The sequence below is a fragment of the Vipera berus genome (assembly GCF_964194415.1).
Source record: "Vipera berus genome assembly, chromosome: 10".
In the NCBI taxonomy this organism is placed as follows: Eukaryota; Metazoa; Chordata; class Lepidosauria; order Squamata; family Viperidae; genus Vipera; species Vipera berus.
In genome coordinates, this window is record NC_138213.1 from 15,971,221 (window position 1) to 15,987,151 (window position 15,931).

At 45.0% G+C, this 15,931-nt stretch overlaps 1 protein-coding gene across 1 annotated transcript in view; it reads right to left on the reverse strand.

The window, feature by feature from the left end:
- Positions 1–1,977: 1,977 nt before the first annotated feature.
- ESRP2 (epithelial splicing regulatory protein 2) overlaps positions 1,978–15,931 on the reverse strand; it is a 58,038-nt gene continuing 44,084 nt past the window's right edge. The window contains exons 13-16 of the mRNA XM_081336052.1: positions 13,901–14,126; positions 11,360–11,537; positions 5,760–5,870; positions 1,978–2,190 (exon numbers count right to left, since the gene is read on the reverse strand). Coding sequence (XP_081192178.1) covers positions 5,781–5,870; positions 11,360–11,537; positions 13,901–14,126 — 494 coding nt within the window. The 3' untranslated portion in view covers positions 1,978–2,190; positions 5,760–5,780. The remainder of the gene's footprint in view (positions 2,191–5,759; positions 5,871–11,359; positions 11,538–13,900; positions 14,127–15,931) is intronic.

The following is a 15,931-nucleotide window of genomic DNA, read 5'->3' on the forward strand; positions in this document are numbered from 1 at the left end:
GCTGATCCCAAGCTGAGGACTGAACATCTGAGTGTGGGCAATTTGTCAAATAGAAAACACTATTTTGCAATGAAGAGTGTGCACCTATTCTATTTAATGACATTTAGTCTTGATTAAATTAAAGCTGGCCCAAAGCCACCCAGCCAGCTTTCATGCCTAAGGCAGGACTAGAACTCACCATCTCCTGGTGATTGGCCCAAGTCATCCAGCCAGCTTTCCTGCCTAAGGCGAGACTAGAACTCACCGTCTCCTGGTGATTGACTCAAAGTCACTCAGCCGGCTTTCGTGCCTAAGGTGGGACTAGAACTCACCATCTCCTGTTGATTAACTCAGTCATCCAGCCAGCTTTCATGCCTAAGGCGGGACTAGAACTCACCGTCTCCTGGTGATTGGCCTAAAGTCATCCAGCCAGCTTTCATGCCTAAGGCGGGACTAGAACTCACCGTCTCCTGGTGATTGGCCTAAAGTCATCCAGCCAGCTTTCATGGCAAAGGCAGGACTAGAACTCACCATCTCCTGATTTCTAACCTGATTCCTTAACCACCATTGGCTCTCCAAAGATTAGTTTGGCGATTGTTTTAACCGCCTATGGTATGTGTGAAAAAGCTCTTTTTCAAGCAGACTTTGTGCTGGAATTCAGTTACCGATAGCCAGTGCGGCACCTTCTGTACATGCCGAGTGCTAATTAAATTACCAGTGGACCCCAAAATGTGTTCTGATTTGCAACGCTGGCTTCAATTATATGAGAAGCTAAAGAGACAAGTCCATTTTCCTGCAAGCGTCGTTTATTTCTTATCATATAAAGAAGCATACACCAATTCAAGGCCAGGGCAGGTCTGATTCCTTTTTAAGTACTACTCGAGAGTTGTTTATTTAACAAACGAACAAAAAAAAAAATATCCCTGCATTCACAGGTACTCAAGAGTCCAATCTGACTCAGTCTGGTTTCCTCCGTTGTTATTGCACATTTCGAAAGAATCCTGATCAAGGCAGAGTTAAAACCAAAATTATTTAGTGCTTGTACAACAGATGTTTCGGCACACACTACACAACATAAAACTATGTTCTTTGAACATGTATATACGTACATTTTTTAAAAAAAAACATGCACTAATTAGACTTAGATTTCAACTTCTTTGCTGTGTCATAATATACAAATGAATATTGTAAACAAATGGCATGCATGTGAACTAGAGCAAAAACAAAATACAGTATCTGAGCACTATGATGTTTAAATAAAACAACATATATAATTTACTAGTCCTCAGTGTTTATGTGCTGTCATTGTCCTACTAAGACTCTACCTTTGTTTAGTTTACAGGTTGGCAGTTTGAAAATTAGATATGGCTTTACTTACTTAGGTTCTACCTCACAAAACACAAATTAAAAGAAAAACCGAAAAGCTTATTTTCTCATTTCATTTGGACATAACATTTTTTTTTCCTTTTAAGAAAAGGGAGCGGGAAAACATAATTCAATTTGACACCTTTCAACTGAAAAGCTTATTCTGTCATTTCATTTGGACAGAACATTTTTTCCCCTCTTTTTAAGTAAGGAAAGGGAACAGGAAAATATAATTTGATCTGACCCCTTTTACGGGAACGAACAAACAAAAAAACAAAAGATTCTTCTCTTTTGATGAGAGGGAATTCCCTTCTGCTCCAAATAAGAGAAAGAGGTTTGGCAAGTTTGTACTTTCAAAGAAAACATTTTTCTCTCCAAATGGTGAACGCAAAATGGTTTTGATGTATTTGTATTTTATATATAAAACAAACAAACAAAAAAACAGCCTAAAGTCTACAGCCTTTCAGTAGTTCAGCTGAGTTTCTCTCGATAATATCTGAGCAATTGATCATGCCGTTTAGGGAACAGCTTCTCATTCCTTCTCCCCTGGTTCATCTGCTTTGGGAGTTTTGGGGCTCTTGTCGGCCAGGAGGAGAAAAAGGGCAGGGAAGACATGGCTGCTTTGAAGAGGAAAGAGGAGGTTTGTTCTTGTTCCCCACACTTGGATCCGCGGGGGCGGGGGGAGGTCTAGATAAGGCAGAGGTCCACACAGTGGCCCCCCAAGAGGCTTCCGTTTCGCTCAGACACAGCTTTCTTGGCCGAGTCCAGGCTGGGGAAAGTAACCAGAGCTTCTCCGCTAGGCTGACCGCTGAAGTTGAAAAGCGGAAGGACGGAGTCCGCATGGAGCTGCAACAACGGAGGGAAGAGGATCAAAAGGGCAGCCGGGCGCAGGTGGAGGAGACGGAGCCAAGGGGTGTGTGTGTGTCATCTCGGCCCCTCTTCCCCACTGGAGGCTGAGAAGTTGACAGACACTTATTCGGGACCGATGACACCGTGTGAACTAAGAGCCTGTTAAACATGACGGAGCTGAAGTTAACCTGGAAAATAGGTGGTCTCCTCTCTGGATTAACATGGATGTCCTGAGAAGAGCTGCAAAAACCTTCCTGCATCCCATACCTGAGGGTGGAATCTTATCAGGTTGACCTGCCAGATCTTTAATCCAGAGCAGGCATGGGCAATTCACTTTCCCAACTGGCCACATAGGACTGTTGCAGACAGCCAAGCCAACGGGGCTGTGAAGGTGTGTAGGCGTGCATGCACACGCTTACGTAAATTGGGGGGGGGAATAGCAGTTGACTTAAAAATAAAGCAGTTGAATTCTATTGCGTGCATGGCATGTAGTTATTTACATGTGATTTCCAACTGACTTCATGTAGTAGGCCAGATAGGGACTGCCAAAGTGTCGGATGTGGGGTGGGGCCATAAAATGCCCAAGTCCAACGGACTTGGACAAGCCACGGGTTTGTCCACTTCCAGCCCTGTTAACTCTGACAGCCCCTTTCAGATCATAATTTCATATACTGATGGAGAAGAATATTTGCAGCTCAGGATTTTCTTGCAGATGTTTCATTACCCCACTAACTCACTGGTACTGATGATGTTACCTAGTTGGGTAATGAAACGTCTGCAAGAAAAAAAACTTAAGCTTCAGAGAGCATCAAGGAACTCTCAATTTCATTGATAGCCTTCCTTTCTATACTGATCTTTAATTTCTAGAATTGCTTGTCTGGGAGATCTAGTTGGTAATCTTTAGTCACACACTTTAAATCACACACACACGCACACACACACACCAAATAGCAAACACTAAGAAGGGCGTAGAAGAGATTCAACAGTAAAAGCATCACATTTAGGAAGGAAAGAGGCTGATTTCGTATAATCCATCCTGCCCAAAAAGAAATGTTAGACCAAAAGGTAGTTTTCATTGTTATACTCTCAGCAAACTTAAGATAACCTCTGCCATTTAAACCAACAATTTGGGGGAAATACAGGTAGTCCTCTACGTACGACCATTGATTTACTGACTGTTTCAACAGCATTGAAAAAAGGGATTTGCGACCGGTCCTTGCACTTATGACCATCGCAGCCACCCCACAATCGTGGTCAAAATTCAGGCGTTTCTCAACTGCCATGTATTCTCAAGGATTGTAGCGTGTGTGTGTGTGTGTGTGTGTGTGTGTGTGTGTGTGTTTGTGTGTGTGTGATTGCCATTTATAACCCTCCCAGCTGGCTTCCAACAAGCAAAATCGAGAGATGGGGAAGCTGGATTTGCTTAGTGACTATATGATTCACTTACAACCATGGCAAAAGAAAAAGGTTATTAAAATTGGGTGCAACTCACTTAGCAATGAAAATTCTGGTCCTAACTGTTGTCGTAAGTTGAGGATTATCTGTAATGCAATATTATTTTCAGGGAAGTAGGTCAATTGTAAGGCACAGTTACTTAGCAAAACGCAAAAGCAGAAAGGCCCCTTTGGGGTCTCAATGGAAATCTCCCCAGAACTGAAATCAGCATATCGGAGAGGATCCTATGAGACAATGGCTGCAGTCCTGCACGTCCTGTATTTAATCTGCCTAAGAAATTAAACCCTTTTCCTAAGTTTGTGGAAAGACACTGAACCAAAAGCTAACCCCCAAACCTGGGTTTCATGGTAAATGTGCTAAACGCTGTTCCTGTATTGTGAAGATGGCTTGTCCACTTTGGCAGGCGAGCTGAGTCTGAAGTTATTTAAGAAAAGTACCACTTTAATCCATACTTACGTGACTCTGAATGTTCCAAGATCAATTTGACAAGCTAGAGCAATATTTTTCAACCTTAGTTTACTTTAAGATGTGTGGAATTTGATTCTGGCTTGGGAATTCTGGGAATTAATTATGTCCACACCTCTTAAAGTTGCCAAATTGAGAAGCACTGTGCTATACAATAAGGAAAACAAACCATGGTAAGTTCATTTATTATATAGGTAAAGGTAAAGGTAAAGGTAAAGGTTCCCCCGCACATGCGTGCTAGTCGTTTCTGACTCTAGGGGCCGGTGCTCATCTCTGTTTCAAAGCCGAAGAGCCAGCGCTTGTCCGAGGACGTCTCCGTGGTCATGTGGCCGGCATGACTAGACGCCAAAGGCGCACGGAACGCTGTTACCTTCCCACCGTAGTAGTCCCTATTTTTCTACTTGCATTTTTTTTTACGTGCTTTCGAACTGCTAGGTTGGCAGAAGCTGGGACGAGTAACAGGCGCTCACTCTGCTACGCGGCACTCGGGATTCGACCCGCCAAACTGCCGACCTTCTGATCGGCAAGCTCAGCGTCCTAACCCACTGAGCCACTGCGTCCCTTATTTATTATATAAATAACTGCAAATACGGATGCTCAGATATCTTAAATGTAGCCTGGCCTGTTTCTTTCAAATAGCCCACAAGGATAGGCATGCAAGCATGGTCTTCCCCAAGCCAAAAAAGATTAATTTCCTAGGTTGGACACTGCTCATGGCTGTTCCATGGAGCTAACCCTGGAATAAAAAAAGAGCAATAAAAACAACATCTCTTTATGATAGCTGCTTTGGAAATGAGGGGGGGGGATTTGATGCACGTCCCCACACGTTTAGCATTGTGTCTACCATGAGCACCTGTTGCTGTGGGTCTGATGGGCAGAACACTAGTGGAAATTTTAACAGTCGTCAAAGAACTAGTCTAAAGATGTCAGTTTTCTACAGAAACATCCCAGTGTGTTTTAGGCAGCGGACTCCAAATGCTTGGCTCATTCTTTTGAAGAAGCTGAGGGCCACCAATACTTCTACCTCACCCACTTGACTAGTCAGCAGCTAGACTACATGAAGCAGATTCCAAACCTAACCGAATAAACCCCCCCAAGTCTTAACTAGTCAGAGAATATCCTTCCTAAACTGGTAGGTGACGGCTGCAGGAAGGAACCCTCATTTTAAAAAAAAAACACACAACCCAAAAACCCAGAATGAGAATGCCACGCAAACTTCAAAAAGTCCAACCTCCCAACATTCTCCTAAATCAGGGCTCTTCAAACTTGGCCCTTTTATCACTTGTGGACAAGCTGGCTGAGGAATTCTGCTTGTTGAAGTCCACAAAGTCATAAAAGGCCCAGGTTTGAAGACCCCTTTTTCTTAAATGTTCATCCCGAAGCACAAACAGATTGAGACGATCAACATCACCGTTGGGTTAGTGGAGCCATGCAAGGTGCCCAAGCAAGGAAGTGTTAGCAAGCAAAATCCCATCACGAGCTAGGAAGCGAGGATGAAACGTGATTGGTTGGTTTGGGGTTTTATTTTTCTTTCTTTTCTTTTTTTTTTGAAAGAAAAGGAAAAGGGAACAAAAAAAAAATCATCTCCCCGCAGAATCATTTCCATTCACCACCAAAGAGCTCCGCTTCGGCCAATCCAAGCTTACCTTCTCTGGTGGTTACAACACTTACAAGCAAACCCAGTCTTTCGATGCTTGTAACACGCTCCTTGCTTGGTCGTTCAGCTGAATGAGGCCATTGTAGTCGTCAGGAGCATACTACAGTACAAGTGTGATACACAAGATCAGCAAGAGAAGGAACACGGGGGGGGGGAGGGGTCTTGAACCTTTCTCCCCATCAACATTTGCCATTTTTCTTTAAAGGGGGTGGGTGGGTTGAAAGTTTCCATCAGCAAAAGGAAGTGAGGGGTAATCAAGAGCCTTCAAGCTGAGCTCAGCTCCAAGTGCCTACGTGGACAAGTCATAAAAGGGCCATGTTTGAAAGCCCCTGGGATAAGCTTTCAAAATTTCCAGAGAGAATTGGCCACTGAAATCAGCAAGCATTAAAACAAGCTGTTGGCCATTGATTAGACCTGACTTTGGGGGTGGGGGGGTGGGGCGGTGAGGAGGAAAAATCTGTGAAAAAGCTCATTCGTTAAAAGGTATGTCTTCATAGGAGCAAGCGGATTCATCTCGGTGTGGTTGGTTGATCCATTAGACTTTAGCCAGGACTTAAGAAAAGCCGTGGGAATATGCAACTAGAAGTGTGAAGAGCAAAAAAAAAAGATGGGAAAACCAATGGAAAGTACCACACAGCCATTACATCCAAATCAACACACACACACACCCGTGTTCTCCCACACCTGCTGAATGGTGATAAAAGTTCAGAACCCAGGGGGGCTTTAGACAACTGGAAGCAAAGGCAACCAGCTACAACGAGCTTCATATTATCACATTCTTTCGCTTGTCCCGATTGGAGATGATTGCCTTGGTCTCTAAACACAACACAGGATCAGTATTGCCTAAGCTTCTGGCAAATTTATGTTTCAGAAGAAGCGGAGATCTGGAACTGCGGCTGGATGGTAAGTGGAAAAAGAACAAGCCAGGATCCAAAATGCTTTCAGAGAAGGAAATCAGGAGAACTCATTCACTGAGAAACCATGATTTCCTGTTGCATCGGAGGCAAGGCATTTTATGATGACGAACACAAGAATTCCAATCTTAGATTCAACCAGGGCTCCTTAATCTAGGGTTCTGTTTCCATAATGGTCCGATAAATACATCAAAGCTGTAAGGCAGCCTTTGAGAAGAGAGCACCTTCTCAAGCATTTCCCAGTCTCTGGAATCTTACCCTGGAGACAAAATATCTAGCTTGACGACATCCTGGTAGCCTTATTTCACCATGCGTTAGAAGAGGAGGAAAGGAGGATGAGAGAGTAAAAGAAATATTGCTTTTGTCTATAAGGAATAGAAAAGGGGGGGGGGAAACCAGGAACACCTCTAAAGGAGAGAGAAGGGAAATTAGGTGCTACCAAGATTTGCCTTCTATTTAGGGATAAAAGAAAAAAGACAGATTAAAAACACCTTAGAATGAACATAGTCTCCCCACCCATTTTCAAGGAAAAGGAGATATGGACATACAGGAGTCAGTCACACGGACCCAGTCTAGCAGCTTCTTCAACACAACCCATAGGACAATGGGATCCACTGCATGGGGCAGATGACTGAGATCACCTCACCACTCACACAGTTGCCTTTGTTGACGTCGTTCTTGGTTTGTTGCCTTCTTGACGCCCATCCAGATAATGAGGTACAACAACAAGGGGTCAGAAGAACGTGTTTGTTTTGAGAGAGTTTCCTTGGCTGGTTACCTCAACTAGCTCTGCACACAAGCAATGCTCTAATCCACACAGAGGGTAATCATCACCGGCCACAGCCACGTCCCCGGCTCTTCCCCTCCCTCAGTTGAACCCCCAACCAAAGTCCTGTTTCTTCTCCCTCCTCACTCGCTCAGCAATATCAGCCACCGAAAACTTGTTCAAAAGCAATGCAAAATGGAGCAGGGCTTCCCCACCCATTAAATGAGGAACAAGGACTTTAGATCCGAGAGCAGAATGACTAAAACACAAAGGAAGGGATTTAGGGCAAGTGTACAGCAACATGTTGCAGCTATGTCCCTTCTCCAGCACCTGTTTCAACTTTTCCCAAGAGCAGGGAATTGCCATCCCTGCTGTCTACCATGGTCATTCTCACATACCAATATAGGGGCTGATACAAAATCCCTCAAGAAGCTTCCATACTGAACCATTCTAGCTATGGGACTGAGAGGGAGAGACTGGACCAGTGTCCATCCATGGTGCACAATCCAACACCTTCACCACTATACCCTACTGGCTCTCAACTACCTCCATTTCCACTAGTAGCCACCACCGACAAGGTTATGAGTCCTGATGGCACAGTGGTTAGAATGTAGTACTGCAGGCTATTTCTGCTGACTGCCAGCAGTTTGGCAGTTCGATTCTCAATGGCTCAAGGTTGACTCAGCCTTCCATCCTTCCGAGGTCGGTAAAATGAGGACCCAGATTGTTGGGGGGGGGGGTGGCGATATGCTGACTTTGTAAACCGCTTAGAGAGGGCTGTAAAGCACTCTGAAGTGGTATATAAGACTAAGTGCTAGTGTTATGAGAGGGACAGCGTTACCTATTGGTCAAGGTAGCTATGTTTTTAAGGTCTCTAAGGTCGATTCTCGTACTGTTTTTTCACGCAGGGAAAACCCACCACAAGACCAGGTTGCAACCTCAATTTGGAACAGGCAGAGAGATGTTTGAAGGCACCTTAAAACCCTTTTGGATAGTAAGAGCTGTTTCTTGCCATGAGCAAAGATGCCTCGCCAGTAAACACCAGTGCGTGCCACCAGGGGGCACCTCCAAGTAGGACATAAACGACTCTCAAGAGGAAAGGCTGTCAGGGGAACGTGACTTTTCTGTCAGCCTCCAGAGGTGCTGAGGCTGCATTTCCCAGAATTCCTGTGGGAAAAACTGGAGTTGCAGCCCTGATACATTTAAAGGTTGCCAAGAGGAGAAAGCAATCTCCAAAACTCCTGCGTAGTTTTGTCCTAGTTCAGAGGAGGGGGGAGACGAAGCAGAGGCCAAGATACATTTCACCAAGTCAAGTCCCAAAGTAATGCAAGGAGTTAGTCTTTGTCCAGTAGGGTAAGTCCCCTTTCCATGCGTGACTGTCATATTTGCTGAACACAAACGCACGCACGCAAACACGCACACGTGTGTATGCGTGTGTGTGTGTGTGTGTGTGTGATGCACAAGTGGTGGGCTCAATCTCAACACGGACCATTCTGTAACCAAAACGAGGGTTATTGAAAACTTAGGAAAGAGTCCCAAACTTTGTAAAACTATTGCTTGAAAAAACCTTTAACCCACTCATCGAGTCCAATAAGGACGGGGCATATTTAGCAGCCATGAGTGGATAGAGGTGTGTGTGTGTGTGTGTGTGTGTGTGTGTATGTGTGTAAGGAAGGCAGAGAAGGAAGTAGGTCTAGGAATAAAGCAACAGCAGGAAAGTGAAATAGCCGCCATTACTTTCTCTGCTGCTCCAGCAAATGAAGATCATATTTGTCAGCTCATGGTTGAACTGTGAGTCCCTGGGGTTGTCTGAGCTTGGGGGGGGGGGTTTACAGACATTTTCTGACCCAGCTAGGTAACATAATCAGTGCCAGAAGGGAATAGGGTTTGCTCTCTATTTATGTACAAGTGATTTGCCCTTTCAGTGTTGGTGGGAGTGGTCTTGGATGATAAACCCCCCCCCCCAATATTGGCAGGGCAAGACACTTGTCTATAAACAGCGAGCAAAACCCATCCCTTTCTGGCACTGATTGTGTTACCTGCCAGTAGTTGAGTCAGGAAATGTCTGCAAGGAAACAACCGAGTTCAGAGGGCACCAGGGACCCCACAGCTCCATCAATTATGAGCCTTAGTGGAGCAGTGGGCTAATGCCTCCTTAAGTAACACCAGCTGCCTGCAATTAGTGCAGGTTCGCATCCCACCAGGCTCAAGGTTGACTCAGCCTTCCATCCTTCCGAGGTAGGTAAAATGAGGACCCAGATTGTTGGGGGCAATTAAGCTGACTTTGTAATAATGCCGCTTGGGGTGTGTGTGAAAGCCCTAATAAGCAGGCATATACATAGAATGAAGGCTACTGCTAAGCTTGTAAGCCGCCCTGAGTCTTCGGAGAAGGGCGGGATATAAATGGAATTAAAAAAATAAAAAAAATATGATCAGCCCCCAATCCCCTGGCTTCACTGGAGATTCTCTCTCTCCAGCCTAGACCAGGATAGGATGCAATCTGAAATAGTATAGGATGTATCAGGTTAGGATTTAAGGCCTTGCAGGACAAAGTTGAAAGCTTTTCTTTGTGGTGGTGGTGGGGGGTCCCCCGCAGGTTGTTTGAGTGACCCAGTGTGCAAAGTGGGCTTTTCGAGGTACTTTAACTTGCCTTCTTTGCACTGATTTTTAAAAAAAGAGATTGGCCAGCCATTTGTCTGGAGTGGTATAGGGTCTCCTGCTTGGGCAGGGGGTTGGACTAGAAGACCTTCAAGGTCCCTCCCAACTCTGTTAAACTGCTACTGTAACAAGAATTAGTTAGAGGCAAGGACACAAATGCATATTGTATCCCCAAGAGAAAAAAGTGAACTGTCAAGAATCAAAAACCAGAGTTTTAAAGGTCATTTTGAAGATAAAATGACTCAGAACCTTAAAAAACAGTGATTTTTTAAAAGAAAAGGTCGCCTTCTTTGCTTATTATACCACTTTATTGGACTACACCCGAGTTCATATATATTGTAGAGTGAAACCTTATTCTGCCAGATCTTGTTGGGACAGACTTTGCATTAAGGGGATGAAACGTCCCTGGCAATTGAAGGGATGGAAATGGACAAAAGGCATCATTTGGGCAATAAAGTCATTGCAAAAGTGGTGTCAAACGAGGCCCAAACCCAATCTCTGTCACCTGGGTGATGATAACATCACACCAACGGGTGATGACAACATCACACCAACGGGTGATGACAACATCACACCAACGGCATAGTCTCTAATTCAACAGTCATTCTTCAACAACAGACACCTCGCCCTATCACCCTTTCACTAAAAACAAAAGTTTCGTGGGTCCTGTTAACTCGGTGATACAGATAGTCCTTGACTTATGACCACGACTGAACCTGAAATTTGTCGCTAAGTGAGACAGTTGGATTTTGCCCTCTTTTATGACCTTCCTTGCTATAGTTGTTAAGTGAATCACTGCAGTTGTCAAGTTAGTAATTGCGGTTGTTAAGCGAATCTGGCTTCCCCATTGACTTTGTTTGTCAGGAGGTCACAAAAGGGGATCACGTGACCGCGGGACACTGTGACCGTCATAAATATGAATCAAGTGTCTGAATTCCGATCACGTGACCCTGGAGATTCTGCCACAGTTGTAAGTGTGAAAAATGGTCATAAGCCACTTTTCTCAGTGTTATTTTAATTTTGAACGGTCGCTAAACAAGTGATTGTAAGTCGAGGACTACCTGTACATTTAAACACCCGCCGCATCGAATATTTAACATTAGGTCTTCGTTTTCTCATGTTGGAAATTCTTAGAAAGGCCCCGGCACCCTCTGAACTTCTCTCAAGAATGAGATTTGGGAAACGCCATCTTGCCCGGACAGACTTTCTTACAAGGAAAAGGGGAAGCAAGACCAAAGACTTGGCACTAACCTGATACCCTTGGAAGAAGCTGAGAATTTCCTTCATTCCTGTATTGTAGGGCAATCCTTGCATCCGGACAAGAGCGCCTGCCTGAGGGAGCATTGGAGTGTGGGAAGCTGAGGCAGCGGCCGCAACAGCGGCTTGTGGAGCTGTGATGTAGCCAACGGTGGTTGGAGACACTGGAGGGCTGAAGAAAGAGGAACAGAACATGGTGACCGAATGGCTGTTTCCCACATATTGGTACGTCACTTGGATCAGAAGACTTGGGAACTGAGTCTCTTCCACAATGTCTCTTAACCTTAAAGGGTCAACTTTAAGATGTGTGGGTTTCAACTCCCAGAATTCCCCAGCCAGCGCTGGCTGAGGAATGCTGGGTGTTAAGGTCCGCACATCTCAAAGTTGCCAAGATTGATAAGCCCTCTTCTAAATCCACGGGAACTGAACAGATGATTCCAACAGCCGTTTGCTTGCAAAGAAAACCGAGCAAGTTGAACTGTAGAAGTCATTGCAAATCCATTGCTCCAACTTGGCCATCAAAATCCTCCTCTAAAGCTGCTCCAGTTAGATTAGACCAGCCCAGTACTTCCAATAATACCAGCCAGCACGTTCTGAGACCTGAAGTCCACACATCTTAAAAGTTGCCACCAAGAGTGAAAAAACAATGCAACAATTAGTTCACACCCATTACTACTATCTTCCAGTGAAACATATATGTCCACTTTTCCAACATGGGTGCCACCAGATGGGTGGACCTCAACTCCCAGAATTCTCAGTGAACTCAGTGAACTCAGGCTACTGCTAAGCTTGTAAGCCGCCCTGAGTCTTCGGAGAAGGGCGGGATATAAATGGAATTAAAATTAAATTAAAATTAAATTAAATTAAAATTAAAATTAACTCCAAGTGGCCTGGAGAATTCTGGGTGTCCCAAAATCCACAGGCCCAGTGGAATTTGAGAACTTCCCACAAAATCCTTTTGTGATTAATTGATTCTACTCTGGTGAGCCCCACAAGCAGACAAAGCTAAGATGCTTACTAAGTTTGGGAACTGCAGCCAACATAATCTGAGGGCATCTGGCTGGGGTGAGTTGGGCTCACCGTTCCAATGATGACCTCACATACATGGCGTTCCAGCATTTGCTTCTAAACAGACCTTGGATATTTTCTTTGGCATGCCTGTACTAATTTTGTACCTCTGCTTATTGTTTTTTTTTTAAAATACCTTTTCATGACACTGAAAGCACTAGTTCCCTTCTTAAACTTGCAGCAAGCCCTCTCAGCATACTTTCTGCCCTTTGAAGGACAAAATAGGAACGTGTGAAAATAAATTATGTCCCAGGGCTATGTTGCAGCTTGGATTTGAAGGTGGAAAAGTGACTTTGGAGAACGCAAGGACAAACGTGCAGCAGTGGCCTGCAAACTCCCTAAACCCAACTCAGCTTTTCCTCCACCGTGCACCAGCTGTGGAAGGCAGTCACAGAACCTTGCGAAGAGACGCAGCTGAAGATCCCTTCTCTGCCCAACAGTCTTGGGGGTGGAAGAAAAGATTGGGAAGGGCTGGAACTGGGGCAGGGTGACCGCTGAGGACACGTAAGTATCCCCCAAACAAGCCTGAGGCTGAAGCTTATCCCAGCTCCAGATCCTCAGACAATCTTGATTAGCTTTTGCATTTATTGACAAGTTTGTTACCTGCCCAGATCCAAAGATAAAGCAAGGAAGAGGATTCAAACTCCTGCACATTGGCCATGTTGGCTGTTATACAGAAGGGTGGGCTTCAACATTTGCCAGGAGATCGGAGGCGCAGAAAAAAAACCAAAAACTAGTCAAAATGACCAAAAACTAGCTGGATTTCAAGCAGAGAACAAGTGCTCCATTACTGGAGGCTTTTAAGAAGACACTGGACAACTACTTGTCAGAAATCATATAAGCTCTCCTTCTTGAGCAAGGGGTTGGACTAGATCAGGGGTAGGCAACCTTGGCTCTTTGTTGACTCGTGGACTTCAACTCCCAGAATTCCTGAGCCAGCCTGGCTCAGCTTGGAAACTTCTCCCTTTCCCCTCAGCATGGCTGGCTTAGGAATTCTGGGAGTTGAAGTCCACGAGTCATCAAAGAGCCAAGGTGGCCTACCCCTGGCCTAGAGGACCTCCCCCCCACCCCCACCCCCGCCCCAAGGTCCCTTCCAACTCTGTTATTCTGTTAATAATCCAGGAAACTGAGGACCCAGCTTCAGATTTATACAGCATTTTGTCCTTGATCGAGGGCCTCACGTTCTTCAGAGGTAAAACTTCATCCTGTCTGGCCCTTGATCAACAACGTCAGTTCTCCTCATCCCTCGAGATCTTTAAACATTAAGCATCTTAAAAATGCATTTCAAATAGTGAGGACTAGAAACGTTAAAAACAAACAAACAAACAAACCCCAAATGACGATTGAAACTCTCAGTGATCTAAATGAGTTGCAAGATTTTTGCTCAAGTTTGGGAGGGGAGTGGGGGGGGCGGTCCCAAAGCGTAACTACTGGCTCAGACCAATATGCGTCAGCCTTCCACAGTACCTGGGGTAGTAAGCTGTGTAGTTCATATAAAGTTGAGCTGCCTGAGCCGGGTAGTAGGTGACAGTTGGGGTGACAGCGGCCGCGGCCGCTGCGGCCGCAGCCGCAGCTGAAGCTTGTTGAGTCCTGGTTGGAGGCAAGAGGGCTTGCGACGGGTATATCGCAGCTTCTGCTGGGATCACGGCGGTGGCGGCCGTTTGAAAAGCAGCGTAGGCGGGAGGAGACAGGCCTGGAGAGGGACGATAAAGCAGACAGGGAGCAAGTCAGCCACAGAGGCTCTGCTGGGCAGCTGATGTTGACTCGGAAGGAAATGGATGAACAAATCGATTCGGGGACACCTGTCAGCCAGAGGAGAGAAGCAACAGTTCCCACAAAGCGCACTGGCCCACTTTGTCTATTCTGAGTAATCCTTTTAGTGGTCCCCAGTGTTCGGCTTCTGGGCTCAAAAGTGTCTTGCTGGAATGGCAAGGCGAGGATCCGAAGGTCCCCACTGTGCCAATTTCCAAACAGAGGAGTATAATCTCCTCTATCTCAGAAAGCTGCAAAACGATTCCTGTAGTGTAAATGTTACTCTGAGCTTTCAGCAAAGGAAACTTTAAAACAAGATTTAGGTGGACAAAACGGTCTTCCTTCCTTCCCCGCTCTCTCCCTCCCATGTCTTTCCTTTCCTTTCCTTTCCTTTCCTTCTTTATTTTCCTTTCCTTCTCCTTTCCTTTTGTTCCCTTCTCCATCCCTTCCCTTCTCCATCCCTTCTCTTATTCTCTCCTTCCCTTCCCTTCCCTTCCCTTTCCTTCCCTTCCCTTCCCTTCCCTTCCCTTCCCTTCATTTTCCTTTCCTTCTCCTTTCCTTTTGTTCCGTTCTCCATCCCTTCTCTTATTCTCTCCTTCTCTCCTCTCCTCTCCTCTCCCCTCCCCTCTCCTCTCCTCTCCTCCTCTCCTCTCCTCTCCTCTCCTTCATTTTCCTTTCCTTCTCCTTTCCTTTTGTTCCCTTCTCCATCCCTTCTCTTATTCTCTCCTTTTCTCCTCTCCTCTCCTTCTTTCCTTCCCTTCCCTTCCCCTTTCCCTTTCCTCTTTCCATCGCAAAAGCCAAATCACAAATTGTCATTCTTTGATGCTCAACGCAACCAGAAACACTGTTTACAAGGCTACGTAAACCCAACAGATTTCATGGTTCCTTCTTGATTTGTCCCGAGAGATCCTCGGTCTTCAATAACAATCTGCAGCCTCTGTAGATTAAAGTCTTCCCTTGGTTAAAATAACATCAATCTCAGGGCAGTACAAAGCAGAAAGGCTTCCAAACCCAGCTACTGAAAGTTGGCAAAAGCTGACATTTATTTATAGTGGATTTAAAACTGATCAGTTTATAGCACTAGCAAAACTGCAGCCCAAAAAAGAGACCCTCTTGATTCTTAGAGGGAAGAAATGAGGAGGACGAAAGACAAACTTGGGGAATTGCAATTTTTAACACATTGCAGGAACCTGGCTAAGCATGTTCTTATACAGCTAGTCCTCATCTCACTACCAGAAATTGGCACCAGAATTTCCACTGCTAAGCAAAACAGTTGTTAAATGAGTTGTGGCTTATTTTGCAACCTCTTTTTGCAATGACCGTTAGGCAAATCACTGCAATTGTTAAGCGAATCGCATGGAAGTTAAATAAATCTGGCTTTCCCACACTGCTTTTTGGAAGTCAGCTGGGAATGTCACACATGGCGAACACATGTTCCCCAGAACAATCAACCGTGTTAAATACTTGTCGGGTGCAAAGAGCCCAAATTTTGATCCTGTGACCGTGATGTTCATAAGTGCACGGATTGGTTGTAAGTCATTTTTCCCCCCAGTGCCCTTGTAACTTCAAATGGTTGCTAAACAAATGGTTGTAAGTCCAGAACTACCTGTCATGTTTTATTTATTTATTTATTTGTTTTATTTTAATTCCATTTATATCCCGCCCTTCTCCGAAGACTCAAGGCGGCTTACAAGCTTAGCAGTAGCCTTCATTCTATGTATATGCCTGTTTATTAGGGCTTTCACA